This window comes from Oncorhynchus mykiss, chromosome 7, assembly GCF_057628025.1.
Source record: "Oncorhynchus mykiss isolate SJ-2025 chromosome 7, ASM5762802v1, whole genome shotgun sequence".
In the NCBI taxonomy this organism is placed as follows: Eukaryota; Metazoa; Chordata; class Actinopteri; order Salmoniformes; family Salmonidae; genus Oncorhynchus; species Oncorhynchus mykiss.
In genome coordinates, this window is record NC_143028.1 from 43,787,119 (window position 1) to 43,799,911 (window position 12,793).

Consider the following 12,793-nt stretch of genomic DNA (forward strand, 5'->3'; position numbering starts at 1 on the left):
GTGAGGCATTCAAGGAGTTGGTCTGATGGTCAGATGTGATGTCATTGATCTCCCGACTTGCTTGAGGAGCAATAGAGAACAAAAGAGGAAGACCCCACCCCCCCACTTGTGTCATGTCATGTCATACCTGGACCACCTATTGAGATGTGCCTTTTGTTTAGTAAATCAGGTGTTCAATGAGGTGAAAAGAAGACTGGAGGAGGACTTTAGAGCAATTAATGTGGAACCTCCTTGGTCGCAATTTTTTTTTTTTGGGGGGGGGGGGGATTTCCTTTCATATTATTCACAAATTCAAACGTTAACTCCTCAAACCACACATTCCCATGTCACACACAACAAAGGCTATATGATAAAAAGGCACCAAAGTTTATTTGCTTATTACACCCAACGTACTGTAATCCTCAGAACATACTACAGCCTATTGTGTTGGAGGGCCTTATGTAGAGTGGGACAAAAGCAGTGACATCATTATTCACGCATTATGTGTGCTCTAAACATCCGCGGCCCATAAGGCAGCATCCAGGAATTCTCCACCGGTCCCTTCCAGCTCCCAGCTGCTCTGAGAAACTGCCTGGTCTGGGTGGAGGCCCTGGAACCAGCCACCACTACAACAACAAAACAAGCTCAGAAGGGACAAAACAGCATGTGACCCTCTAGTCCTGACTGTGGTGCCAGGAAAATAAATCTCCCTAAACGTCAACATAACTCAGGAGCTGACCGTGGATTTCAGGAGACAGTAGAGTGAGCACACCCCCATCCACATCGACGGGACCGCAGTGGAGAAGGTGAAAAGCTTTACATTCCTTGGAGTACACATCACTGACAATCTGAAATGGTCCACCCACACAGACATTGTGGTGAAGAAGGCGCAACAGCCTCAGGAGGCTGACGAAATTTGGCTTGGCACCTAATACCCTCACAAACTTTTCCAGATGCACAATTGAGAGCATCCTGTCAGGCTGTATCCCCGCCTGGTACGGCAACTGTACCGCCCGTAAACGCAGGGCTCTCCAGAGGGTGGTGCTGTCTGCCCAATGCATCACCGGGGGCACACTGCCTGCCCTCCAGGACACCTACAGCACCCGATGTCACAGGAATGCCAAAAAGATCATCAAGGACATCAACTACCCGAGCCACGGCCTGTTCAACCTGCTATCATGCAGAAGGTGAGGTCAGTACAGGTGCATCAAAGCTGGGACCAAGAGACTGAAAAACAGCTTAGATCTCAAGGCCATCAGACTGTGAAATAGCCATCACTAGCCAGCTACCACCCGATTACTCAACCGTGCACCTTAGAGGCTGCTGCCCTATATACATAGACATGGAATCACTGGTTACTTCAATAATGGAACGCTAGTCACTTTAATAATGTTTACAAACTGTTTTACTAATTTCACATGTATATACTGTAATCTACCTTATTCTAGTGAAATCCAGTCCGACATTGCTCATCTTAATATTTATATATTTCTTAATTCCATTCTTTTACTTTTAGATCTGTGTGTATTGCTGTGAATTGTTAGATACTACTGCACTGTTGGAGCTAGGAACAAAAACATTTCACTACATAATAACATCTGCTAAATATGTGTATGTGACCAATCAAATTTGATATGATCTGATTTAGGGGTGTTCACACTGCAGGCCCACCCCACACTACCCCAGGCTCTCACACACACATTACAGACTAAGAGATGTGTACAAAGTACAACCTAGAAACTCCATTTTAATCATGCATTAGATGCTCAACTACTGCAAATTCACTTTCCCAACACGTTTCTCTTCCTCTCTGCTGCTTCAAGTACTTCACCTGTTTCTTCCCTTCTGTGACAGTCCCTCTCTCTTCTCAATCCTCCCCTAATCCTTTCCTTCACTCGTGGCTCTCTCCTCTCTAAAACTTTCCTCTGGTTGACATGACAGTGACTTTCCTCTGGTTAGCATGACAGTGACTTTCCTCTGGTTAGCATGACAGTGACTTTCCTCTGGTTAGCATGACAGTGACTTTCCTCTGGTTAGCATGACAGTGACTTTCCTCTGGTTAGCTTGACAGTGACTTTCCTCTGGTTAGCATGACAGTGACATTCCTTTAGTTGCCATGACAGTGACATTCCTTTAGTTGCCATGGCAGTGACATTCATTTGGTTGCCATGACAGTGACTTAATGGCTGTTGAGCGCTGCTCCTCAGTGTCACTAAGTGAGTGATGGCTTTCATCATCTCTGTTTGGACTCGCTGGCTCATACATTACACCTGCTGCCCCTCTCCAGCCATCTACTGCAGAGGAGCTACCCCGTTACTCACACACAACAGTCTCTCAACCATCACTCTAGGACCAAAAGGCTCCTTAACAGCTTCTACCCCAAGCCATAAGACTGCTGAACAATTAATCAAATGGCCACCTGGACTATTTACATTGACACTGCTGCTTCTTGCTGTTTATGATCTATGCATAGTCACTTCCCCCCTACCTACATGCACAAATGACCTCAACTAACCTGTACCCCCGCACATAGACTCTGTACCGGTACCACCTGTATATAGTCTCGTTAATGTTCTTTTATTGTGTTACTTTTTTATATATTTTTTTCAACTTTAGTTTCTTAACTCTATTTCTTGAACTGCATTGTTGGTTGAAGGTCTACTACACCTGTTGTATTTGACGCATCTGACAAATAAAAATGGATTTGATTTGATATACAACCCATTTGGGAGACACAGGGAGAGAGAGACATGAAGACAATAAGAAAGTGGTAGGAAAAGGAAGCAGAGAAAGAGAATGGCTCCTCAGAGAATGGCTCCCAGCTAGCACATAACGTTCTGAGAACCATATGTTTCTTAGAGCTCGGTGAGAGCGTGGTTGCCCTATGGTTATTTTGCATACAACTTTCCCACAATGTTCTGAGAATGGTGCAGGACAGTTGCTTGGCATTAGAACATTCTCAGCACATTTAAGGAACTTGACAAAATAATTTTATTTTCTTGGAATTTAATTACTAATATTTCCTAAAAGTTCAAACATGGTTACATTGAATGACATTTTTGGTAATGTTCTAGGAATGTTCTCCAACTATTTTCACATTGGGAATGTTCTCAAAAAGATAACTTTAAGAAACAATGTTCTTCTGTGGGAATTTCAATACTTCAGCATTATGTTACCTACAGGTTTCCTTATGGTTCTTTTTAAATGTATATTTTCAGAATATTCAGAGAATGTTCAAAAACAACGTTCTTCTGTGGGAATTTCAGTACTTCAGCATTATGTTTCCTACATGTTTCCTCATGGTTCTATTTAAAGTCATGCTCTCAAATTGTTCCAAGAAACATACGGCGTTGTTCCCACAACCAATGTGAAACCAAAAACATACGTTCCCACAACTTCCAAGGAACCAACTGTGCTATTTGTTTTAGTTCAATATAAAGTACATACTAGTAAATGTCACAATAGTATATGATACCCTTTTCTTCTTTCTACCATTTACTTCCCTGAGACTTTGTTTTATGTCACTCCCCCCAGTCTACAGAGTGTCTGGTCTTTGCAGCCCTGTCAGTTCCCTCACTGCACAGGAAGCCAGCATCCAGTGACCCACACCAAACATCCTGTGAGGAAGCAGGGCCCTCGAAAACAAGCCCTGAGAGAGGGAGGCACCTGGCTGGGTATGGTGGGGCTAGGGTTGTCAATTTCTGGGAACGTTCAACAAATTCCCTGGTTATCTCAAAATCTCGGTTGGAGGATTCCCGGAATCAGGAGGGAATAAGCAGGAAATCCGGAATCCTCCAACTGTTATTTTGGGAAAACCAGGGAATTTATTTCATGTTCCTGGAATTTTGCAACCCTAGGTGTGACCCTGTGGCCTTGTCCTCCTTCCTCTGCCTGCTTCTACATTCTGCCTCCCTCTGTCTCCTCCCTTTGCCTCTCTGCCTCACCCTGTTTTTACTTTTTTTTATTTTTATTTAACCAGGTAGGCAAGTTGAGAACAAGTTCCCATTTACAATTGCGACCTGGCCAAGATAAAGCAAAGCAGTTCGACACATACAACGACACAGAGTTACACATGGAAAAAAAAACATACAGTCAATAATACAGTAGAAAAATAAGTCTATAACAATGTGAGCAAATGAGGTGAGATAAGGGAGGTAAAGGCAAAAAAAGGCCATGGTGGCGAAGTAAATACAACATAGCAAGTAAAACACTGGAATGGTACATTTGCAGTGGAAGAATGTGCAACGTAGAGATAGAAATAATGGGGTGCAAAGGAGCAAAATAAATAAATACAGTAGGGGGAGAGGTAGTTGTTTGGGCTAAATTATAGATGGGCTGTGTACAGGTGCAGTAATCTGTGAGCTGCTCTGACAGCTGGTACTTAAAGCTAGTGAGGGAGATAAGTGTTTCCAGTTTCAGAGATTTTTGTAGTTCGTTCCAGTCATTGGCAGCAGAGAATTAGAAGGAGAGGCGGCCAAAGGAAGAATTGGTTTTGGGGGTGACCAGAGAGATATACCTGCTGGAGCATGTGCTACAGGTGGGTGCTGCTATGGTGACCAGCGAGCTGAGATAAGGGGGGACTTTACCTAGCAGGGTCCAGTGGGTTTGGCGACGAGTATGAAGCGAGGGCCAGCCAACGAGAGCGTACAGGTCGCAGTGGTGGGTAGTATATGGGGCTTTGGTGACAAAACGGATGGCACTGTGATAGACTGCATCCAATTTATTGAGTAGGGTATTGGAGGCTATTTTGTAAATTACATCGCCGAAGTCGAGGATCGGTAGGATGGTCAGTTTTACAAGGGTATGTTTGGCAGCATGAGTGAAGGATGCTTTGTTGCGAAATAGGAAGTCAATTCTAGATTTAACTTTGGATTGGAGATGTTTGATGTGAGTCTGGAAGGAGAGTTTACAGTCTAACCAGACACCTACGTATTTGTAGTTGTCCACATATTCTAAGTCAGAACCTGTCTCCCTCTACATCTGATTGCCTTTACCAGCCACAACAGTATCCAGAAAACTTGGATGAGACCCCACCCTTACATGATCCGAATAACCACCATGTGTGATTCTGAAATATTAGTGAACGTTTTAATGGCACATGAAGAGGATAGTGGTTAGTAGACCGGTAATAGTTACCAGAAATAGGTGTCTGGGCTGTCTGCTTTTCCTGGAAACTTTCATTAGAGTGCCTTCCTTCACAAACATCTGCAAACACACAGAAATAGAGAACATGTTAGCAAGAGGACTGCCTGTACTGCACTAGCAGTGGGCTTTTAGATACCGTGTCGGATTTCTAGGCGGCCACGGTCTGAGATTGGTATTATTCACTGTTTATGTTATGTTTGTTGAACAGAGTAACACTGTTCAGAGAGAGAGAGAGAGAGAGAGAGTGAAAGAGAGAGAGGCTGATCTCACCCTTCCTGGCTTGAGTAGATCTCTCTTGCCTCTGACACTGTACTCAATGTGAACCAGCCGCAACAAATTCTCCTGTGTGTCAGAGAGACAGAGAGAGAGAGGGACAAGAGAGGAGAGTGAGATAAGGAGGAATTTTCCTGTGAGAGATGGGTAAAGAGAGGAACTGTCCTTGTGAATGAGAGGGAGGGCAGTGGAAAGGGATGTGCTGCTGGAAACTGAATAGGAGTGAAAGAGATCGTGTGTGTGTGTGTGTGTGGTGTGTGTGTGTGTGTGTGTGTGTGTGTGTGTGTGTGTGTGTGTGTGTGTGTGTGTGTGTGTGACACGCATACACTGTAAATGGGTTACCGTGAATTTGACAGTATAGCTTACAGACAGTAAAAAAGTAGCTTATAGGCAGCTTGGTGGCAAATAAAATTCAGTATTTTATATTACAGTAATATAAAAACGGTATCAAAGAAAGTACCGTATAGACACACAGTACAATACCAAACAATATACTGTATTATACTGTAAAAAAGCAAATGCTACCGTAATCGGAATGAATGGATAAATTAATTAAATGAATTGAGGCATTTGTATTTCACAGTATTTTTCTGTAATTACAAGGGATTGGTGCAAGCAGGTTGGATGCTAGGTAAAGTGTTTTCACATTACAGCATATTAATGAATAATTGGTGGCACTTCTAGAGGACTTAACAAAGGCTTCCAAACTGTCAATGACTACAGACCAAAACAGATAGGGCAAAATGCTCAACCATTTAAGGCTTAAGGCTTTCTGCCTTAAGGGGATCTTATGAGGATCTGTGTGGCTGTTTGAGAGACAGGGGATATACGATCTATCTTAGGATGATCTGTGTGGCTGTTTGAGAGACAGGGGATATATGATCTATCTTAGGAGGATCTGCGTGAGGGTGTGTGTGTGCTCTACAATGTAAGTAATGTCCTTACTCATACTGCACCCTTTGTTACGAAGCACCTGGGATCTTTGATGATATCATCTTTCCTCGCCCTCACATTAATCAATAGGCAACAGAGCCCAGTGAGAGCAGAGAGACAGGCCTCTCCAAGATGACTGACGCGATTTCACTCACAATAGTGTTGCCATGCGGAACCAAGAAGGATTTACACAGGGAAAATGTGAGCTGTCTCCACACTTTCAAGTTCACACTCCAAGTTTGTACATTCTGTACATGCATACCTCTAGCAAACACTTGCATGACCACATGTACACAGTCGTCTGAAATAAATAGAGAAACACCCATACAGACACACCGATTTACCCCTTGCTTGAGATTTTCATTAGCCTGGTCTGCCACCTCTGAAACGATGACTAAGGCAGCTGGAACACAGAGGGAGAGACAGAAAGGGTTATTAATGTCCATTAATATGCAGGGAGTAAACAACTAACCTATGATATTGTATCTATGTGTGTGTGTGTGTGTGTGTGTGTGTGTGTGTGTGTGTGTGTCTGACCTCTGCCAAAAACATGTTTTTTGGCAATTCTTATAAAGCAGAGAAAGACCATACCTTGTGTATCCTCATATTCTTTTGAATCAGGGGAGAGGTTGTTTAAGTAATCTACAAAACATAATGGCACAAACAAACAAATTATTCAAAAACAGAAATGGATGAATAATGTGCAGAATGCCACATAACACTATTCAAGGTCGAGAGCCAAGATGGGGTACATAAATGGAAGTTAGTATTACAATTTTGCAATAGTACATTATGAGGTGTGTGTCAAATACCTGTGAGCAGCATGCGGTACTGGAGGACTCTCACAATGACCTGCAGCAGCTGGTGCTTCAATTGGACCTGAGCTCCATCTGGACCTTGGTTCTGCACACATAAACACATTGCCAGGTTAACACACACCTGCATGCATGACTGTGGAACATACACACACGCATTGCGCACAGACATGAACACGTAACCTCGCACACGCAACTAAATAATACAATGCACAACACTACTCTCAACTTGGGTAACCGCTGTTAAAATTATGCAATCAAAGCTATAGATGACAGAAGGATGAATGAGATAATCTTGACAGAACATTTGACCACCAACCTGACCACTCCAAATCTCCTCACCACACAAACCCTGTACTGTCTCTATTCTTCTGCCCTATGGAATCCCTTCAAAGGGGAGAATAAGCGAGAACAAATCTAAAACAAATCTTTCAGAGGCTAATTGTGTCTGACGGACATGTATTCCCAGTCCCAGAGAGGGTCTATAATACAAAGGGCCCAGAGCAGATCCACACATCACCATTGACTGAGAAGTCTCCTAACCCAATAGAGCCCCGTTCCTCATTAGAGACGAAGAGATAACCCCCCGCGGGACTGAGACAACCATCCCTTCATTTACACTGCGTGACTGTGGAACGCACACACACACACACACACACACACACACACACACACACACGCAGGCCCGCAAACATACACACATACACACACTCACATGTAAGCACACACACACGTACGCATGCACGCACACACATGCAAACGCGCAAACAGGCACGCAAGGACACACACACAGACACATGCAAGCACACCCACAAATGTATGGACACACACACACACAGGGCTGGCGAGACAATATTGCTGGCCCTACAAAGGGGAGGATTAATAGCCACCACACACCAACCTTGGTCTTCATTATGAGAGATGGAGCATAGCAGAACGGAGTAAAAATAGAGCAACGATTTGGAACCAGGATGCTAGTGTCAAACCCCCACCTCTAATCAGCTAATCCACCTCCCTAAATTCTCTTTCTCTCGTTGTCTCTGTTTCAATCCCCTTTTCTCTTACTCCATTCCCTCCCCCTATGGAAAAACCACATGATTTCACATGTGGAAATGTCACATGATTTCACATGTGGAAATGTCACATGATTTCCCATGTGGAAATGTCACATGATTTCCCATGTGGAAATGTCACATGATTTCACATGTGGAAATGTCACATGATTTCACATGTGGAAATGTCACATGATTTCACATGTGGAAATGTCACATGATTTCACATGTGGAAATGTCACATGATTTCACATGTGAAACTATGTGGTTTTGGAACCGTTCTCATGTAATGATATTTCACATGACGATTTTCACATGTGATCACATAACCTTTCACATTACATTGTGCATGTTTATACGTATATAAATATAAAGTAAATATTATTTAACACGCCTCACGATCTGAACACACATAGATGACAGAAGGATGAATGAGATAATCTTGACATAACGTTTGACCACCAACCTGACCCCTCCAAATCTCTTCACCACACAAACCCTGTACTGTCTCTATTCTTCTGCCCTATGGAATCCCTTCAAATGAGAATCTTCCTGCTATGCCACCATGTCTATGTCAATAACTGATTTCACTTGGGTTCCAACACGTTGGACTTCAAAGTAAATCATATTGAAAAGCCAGCACTAGGTGATAATATCAAACGTAATCACATTGATCACACAAAGATGTTTACACTATTTTAGCAGAGCAGCGTGACACTTTTTATTACTTCCCTTACAAAAAAACACATGTGAAATGTGTAGTTTCACATGTGTAATAGCTGTTTTCACATGTTGAGCTGAAATGTTCACATGTAAAAACAAAATAGACAGATGTGAGGTCAGCTGTTCACATGTATTACATTTAGAGTTCACCTGCACCACCTTTTCACATGAGGGACAATAACATATTTTCATCTCACATGTAAATTGCAGATTCACATGGGAATTTGCATTTTCACATGTGAAAAACTTTCACAGGTGAAAATCAAATTTGCACTATCACATGTGAAAAACATTCACATGTGAAAATGTAATTTTCACTTTCAAATGTGAAAAATATTAACATGTGAATATCTAACTCTCACAAGTGGAATTGTATTTTGCACATCTAAAATACATTCACATGTAAAAATCGGACTTGCAGTTTTGTATGTGAAAAATGTATAATGTTGTCATGTGTAGTTTCATGGTATGATATGTTGAAATTTTGCAACCCCATGTTGTCACATTTATTTCACATAAGATTATTTGTATTTGTATTTATTAAGGATCCCCATTAGCTGCTGCAAAGCTAATTGAATTTAGTGTGTTCCCTCAGGCCACTACTCCACTATCACATATGTGACCCGTTTCAGAAAACTAGGCGCATGTCGTGGGTCACTACTTCACAGGAGAACCTTTGAACATAAACTTTTTTTTAATCAGATAATGGGTGGGCTGGACATGCCAAGAGATGAGTTTGGATTGGTCTGCCATATAGCATACTTCTGTCTATTTGAGCTGGTCAGTATGTGTAGGAACTCCTGTCTAACGCCGCTTTTTATAAAAATGTATCGCGTAGTAAAACTGGATAAGTGTTGCTCTCCACTTTCTGCAGGACCAAGTTTTGAAATCAGTGGAATTTGAGAATGTTGGAGATGGAGAAAACACCTGTCTCCGAATTACATCTTCAAACTAAGGGCAACCATGGCATCCGACAGGAGATGCGTCCATCCTTGATGTATATGTGTAAGATAGTCTAGTTAGCTACATTTTCAGATATTACATGCTTCTAATTTTGACAGAAAGTGGTTTCATTTCAAGTTAATGTGTACTGTTGGCTAGCTAGCTAATGTTAGCTGGCTGGCTCGCTAGCTAATGTTATGTGTATGTTCTTATTATTCGTATCTCAGAGCCATTTGCTTGGCTAGCTATAGCCCAATGTCAGCTAGCTAACATTGAACCGGGTTGGTTAACTTCCTGCAGATACATGCAGGGTAGTAATGTCATGAAATGGGATTATGGTTCATTGTTTACCTAGCTAGCTACATGTCTTAACAAAAGACTCCACTATGCAAGTAACCATTTTGGGTGCGTTCGTAAATTCAGTCTGGCTATCTTCTCCGATTTCAGAGCACTCTCGTCTGAGTGTGCCAGAGCACAGAATAAATTATGAATTTCCGAACGCTCAACACCAGTTGAATATGGCCTGTGTCAGTAAACGTTGGTAAAAAAGCGTAATTACCCAGCTAGCAATGAGGAATCGGCCCAGAAGCGGCCCTCTTCTGTGGGGGCGGAACTAATTGAATTGGCCTGGAATCGGGTGTCGGACTCGGCCCGGAATCAAAATGAATGACTGCCCAGAATGGGCCCAAGTACATCGTGCCGTTTCCATCTACCAGAATTCAGCCAGAATTCAGCCACTTTGCCGGCATCTTACCAGAATCCCCCCAGAAGCGCCCCTATGCAAATGTAAATAATTGTATACAAAATTACCCAATTTAGTGACTTAAAATATTACTATTATACATTTTTTATACATTTATACAAATGATTCCCATCCACAAAAAAGCATTTTGTCTCAGAGGAAACACCATACACCTGGTGACCGTGTCAGCGTGCATGCACCTAGCCCGCCACAGGAGTCACTACAGCGCGATGGGACAATGACATCCCAGCTGGCCAAACCTTCCCCTAACTCGGACGACACAGGGCCAATTGTGCATCGCCTCATGGGTTTCCCGGTCAACACGGGTCTCGCCACTTGGGAAGTTCAAGACACAATTTTTTTTTATGCTTGCACAAAGTATCAAAATACTAAAATACTATACAGGACTCTGAAAGAATTTCATTTAAATGTTAATTGTATTTTTTTAAATCACAGAAACAATGAGAAAATATGGAAAAAATAAATATTGAAATGTTAATTATATAAAGCAGCCCGTGTAATCATCTGCCAGAGCGTAGCCCTAATCGTCCCGAGCCCCAAGTAATACATTTGGGCCAGATAACTCTGATCGGAATTGGCCCGAGCCCCAAGTAATTCATTTGGGCCAGATAACTCACACCGGAATCGGCCCGAGCTCAATCCCTGCATCTTAGCCACAAGTAATACTGCCGAAGGCACATGACGTCGGCCGAGTCTAACTCTCAGCCGAGTCTGACTCTCAGCCGAGTGCCTCGACTCTCAGCCGGAATCGGTCCAGATCCACTGTGCAAGCTGTGTAAATTGTTACCAGCATCACAATTACAGTCACCAACGCCCTGAAAAACATGAAAATAGCCTAACCAGCTCTGCCAGGGCGAGTAAAATGGTCAGAGTGGGGTGTTCTCTCATTTGTGTCTGGAAGTAGCTAGCAAGCTAGCCAATGTTAGCTAGTTAGCTTGGGTGCTTAACTGCCATTGTGAGGTCAGAACGTTCAGATCAACTCTACTCATTGGCCAGAGCGTCCAGTGTGCACTCTGGACGGTCTGAGAGCGAAACGCTCAGAATATATGAATGGACAATCTGACAGCACAGTTGCAGTCACCAACACTCTGGATAACATAACAGCCTAACCAGCTCTGCTAGGGCGAGTAATGTTCTCTCATTTGTATCTGGAATTCACTAGCAAGTTAGCTTGGGTGCCTGACTGCTGTTGTTTTTACAGAACGCTCGGATCAACCCTTTAAAGAGATGGGTGGGGCTAAAGCTAAAGAGGGTGGGAACGATGCTGAATGGGTGTAGACAAAGAAGGACTCTCCAATAGTAGTACCAAAACATTCAAAGGCCATTTTCTCAAAAGGGAGTTTACAAGTTTATTAACTTTCAAAGCAGAATTACTTTCCCATTGTACCTCAACTGTAGTGTGTGATATACAATTTTGTAGCTCTGAGTCTCTACTTGTATCCAATGTAAAAAACACAATTTTGAATTTTGCTACATAAGACCGATTTGAGCCGGTCGGTCACATATTTACAATACAACATCCACATGTACGTGTGTTTAGAGTGCGTGTCTTATCATGTTCATGTGTGTCTGTGCCTGTGTGTCTATTCACATCCTTTTTGATCTGTTTTCTTTTTATCTGATTCTACTGCTTGCATAAGTTACCTGATGTGAAAATGAGTTCCATGTAGCCATGGCTCTATATAGTACTGTGCACCTCCCATAGTCTGTTCTTGACTTGGGGATTGTGAAGAGACTTTGGTGGCATGTCTTGTGGGGTATACATGGGTGTCTGAGCTGTGTGCTCGTAGTTTAAACAGACACCTTGGTGCATTCAGCACGTCAACACTTCTTACAAAAACAAGTAGTGATGAAGTCCATCTCTCCTCCACTTTGAGCCATGAGAGACTTACTTGCATGTTATTAATGTTAGCTCTCTGTGTACATTCAAGGGCCAGCCATGCTGCCCTGTTCTGAACCAATTGTAATTGTCCAAGGTCCCTCTTTGTGGCACCTGACCACACGACTGAACAGTAGTCCAGGTGCGACAAAACTAGAGCCTGTAGGGCCTGCCTTGTTGATAGTGTTGTTTAAAAGGCAGAGTGCTTTATTATGGACAGACCTCTCCCCATCTTTACTACTGTTGTATCAACATGTTTTCACCACAATCCAGGGTTACTCCAAGCAGT

At 42.7% G+C, this 12,793-nt stretch overlaps 1 protein-coding gene across 2 annotated transcripts in view; it reads right to left on the minus strand.

The window, feature by feature from the left end:
• The window catches only part of LOC110527956 (FYVE, RhoGEF and PH domain-containing protein 5), a 43,680-nt gene that overhangs the window by 3,961 nt on the left and 26,926 nt on the right, over positions 1-12,793 (minus strand). For both annotated transcript variants that reach the window (XM_021609605.3, XM_021609604.3), the window contains exons 8-12: positions 7,143-7,233; positions 6,922-6,972; positions 6,675-6,733; positions 5,395-5,466; positions 5,116-5,184 (exon numbers count right to left, since the gene is read on the minus strand). In XM_021609605.3, the coding sequence (XP_021465280.3) occupies positions 5,116-5,184; positions 5,395-5,466; positions 6,675-6,733; positions 6,922-6,972; positions 7,143-7,233 (342 nt within the window). The remainder of the gene's footprint in view (positions 1-5,115; positions 5,185-5,394; positions 5,467-6,674; positions 6,734-6,921; positions 6,973-7,142; positions 7,234-12,793) is intronic.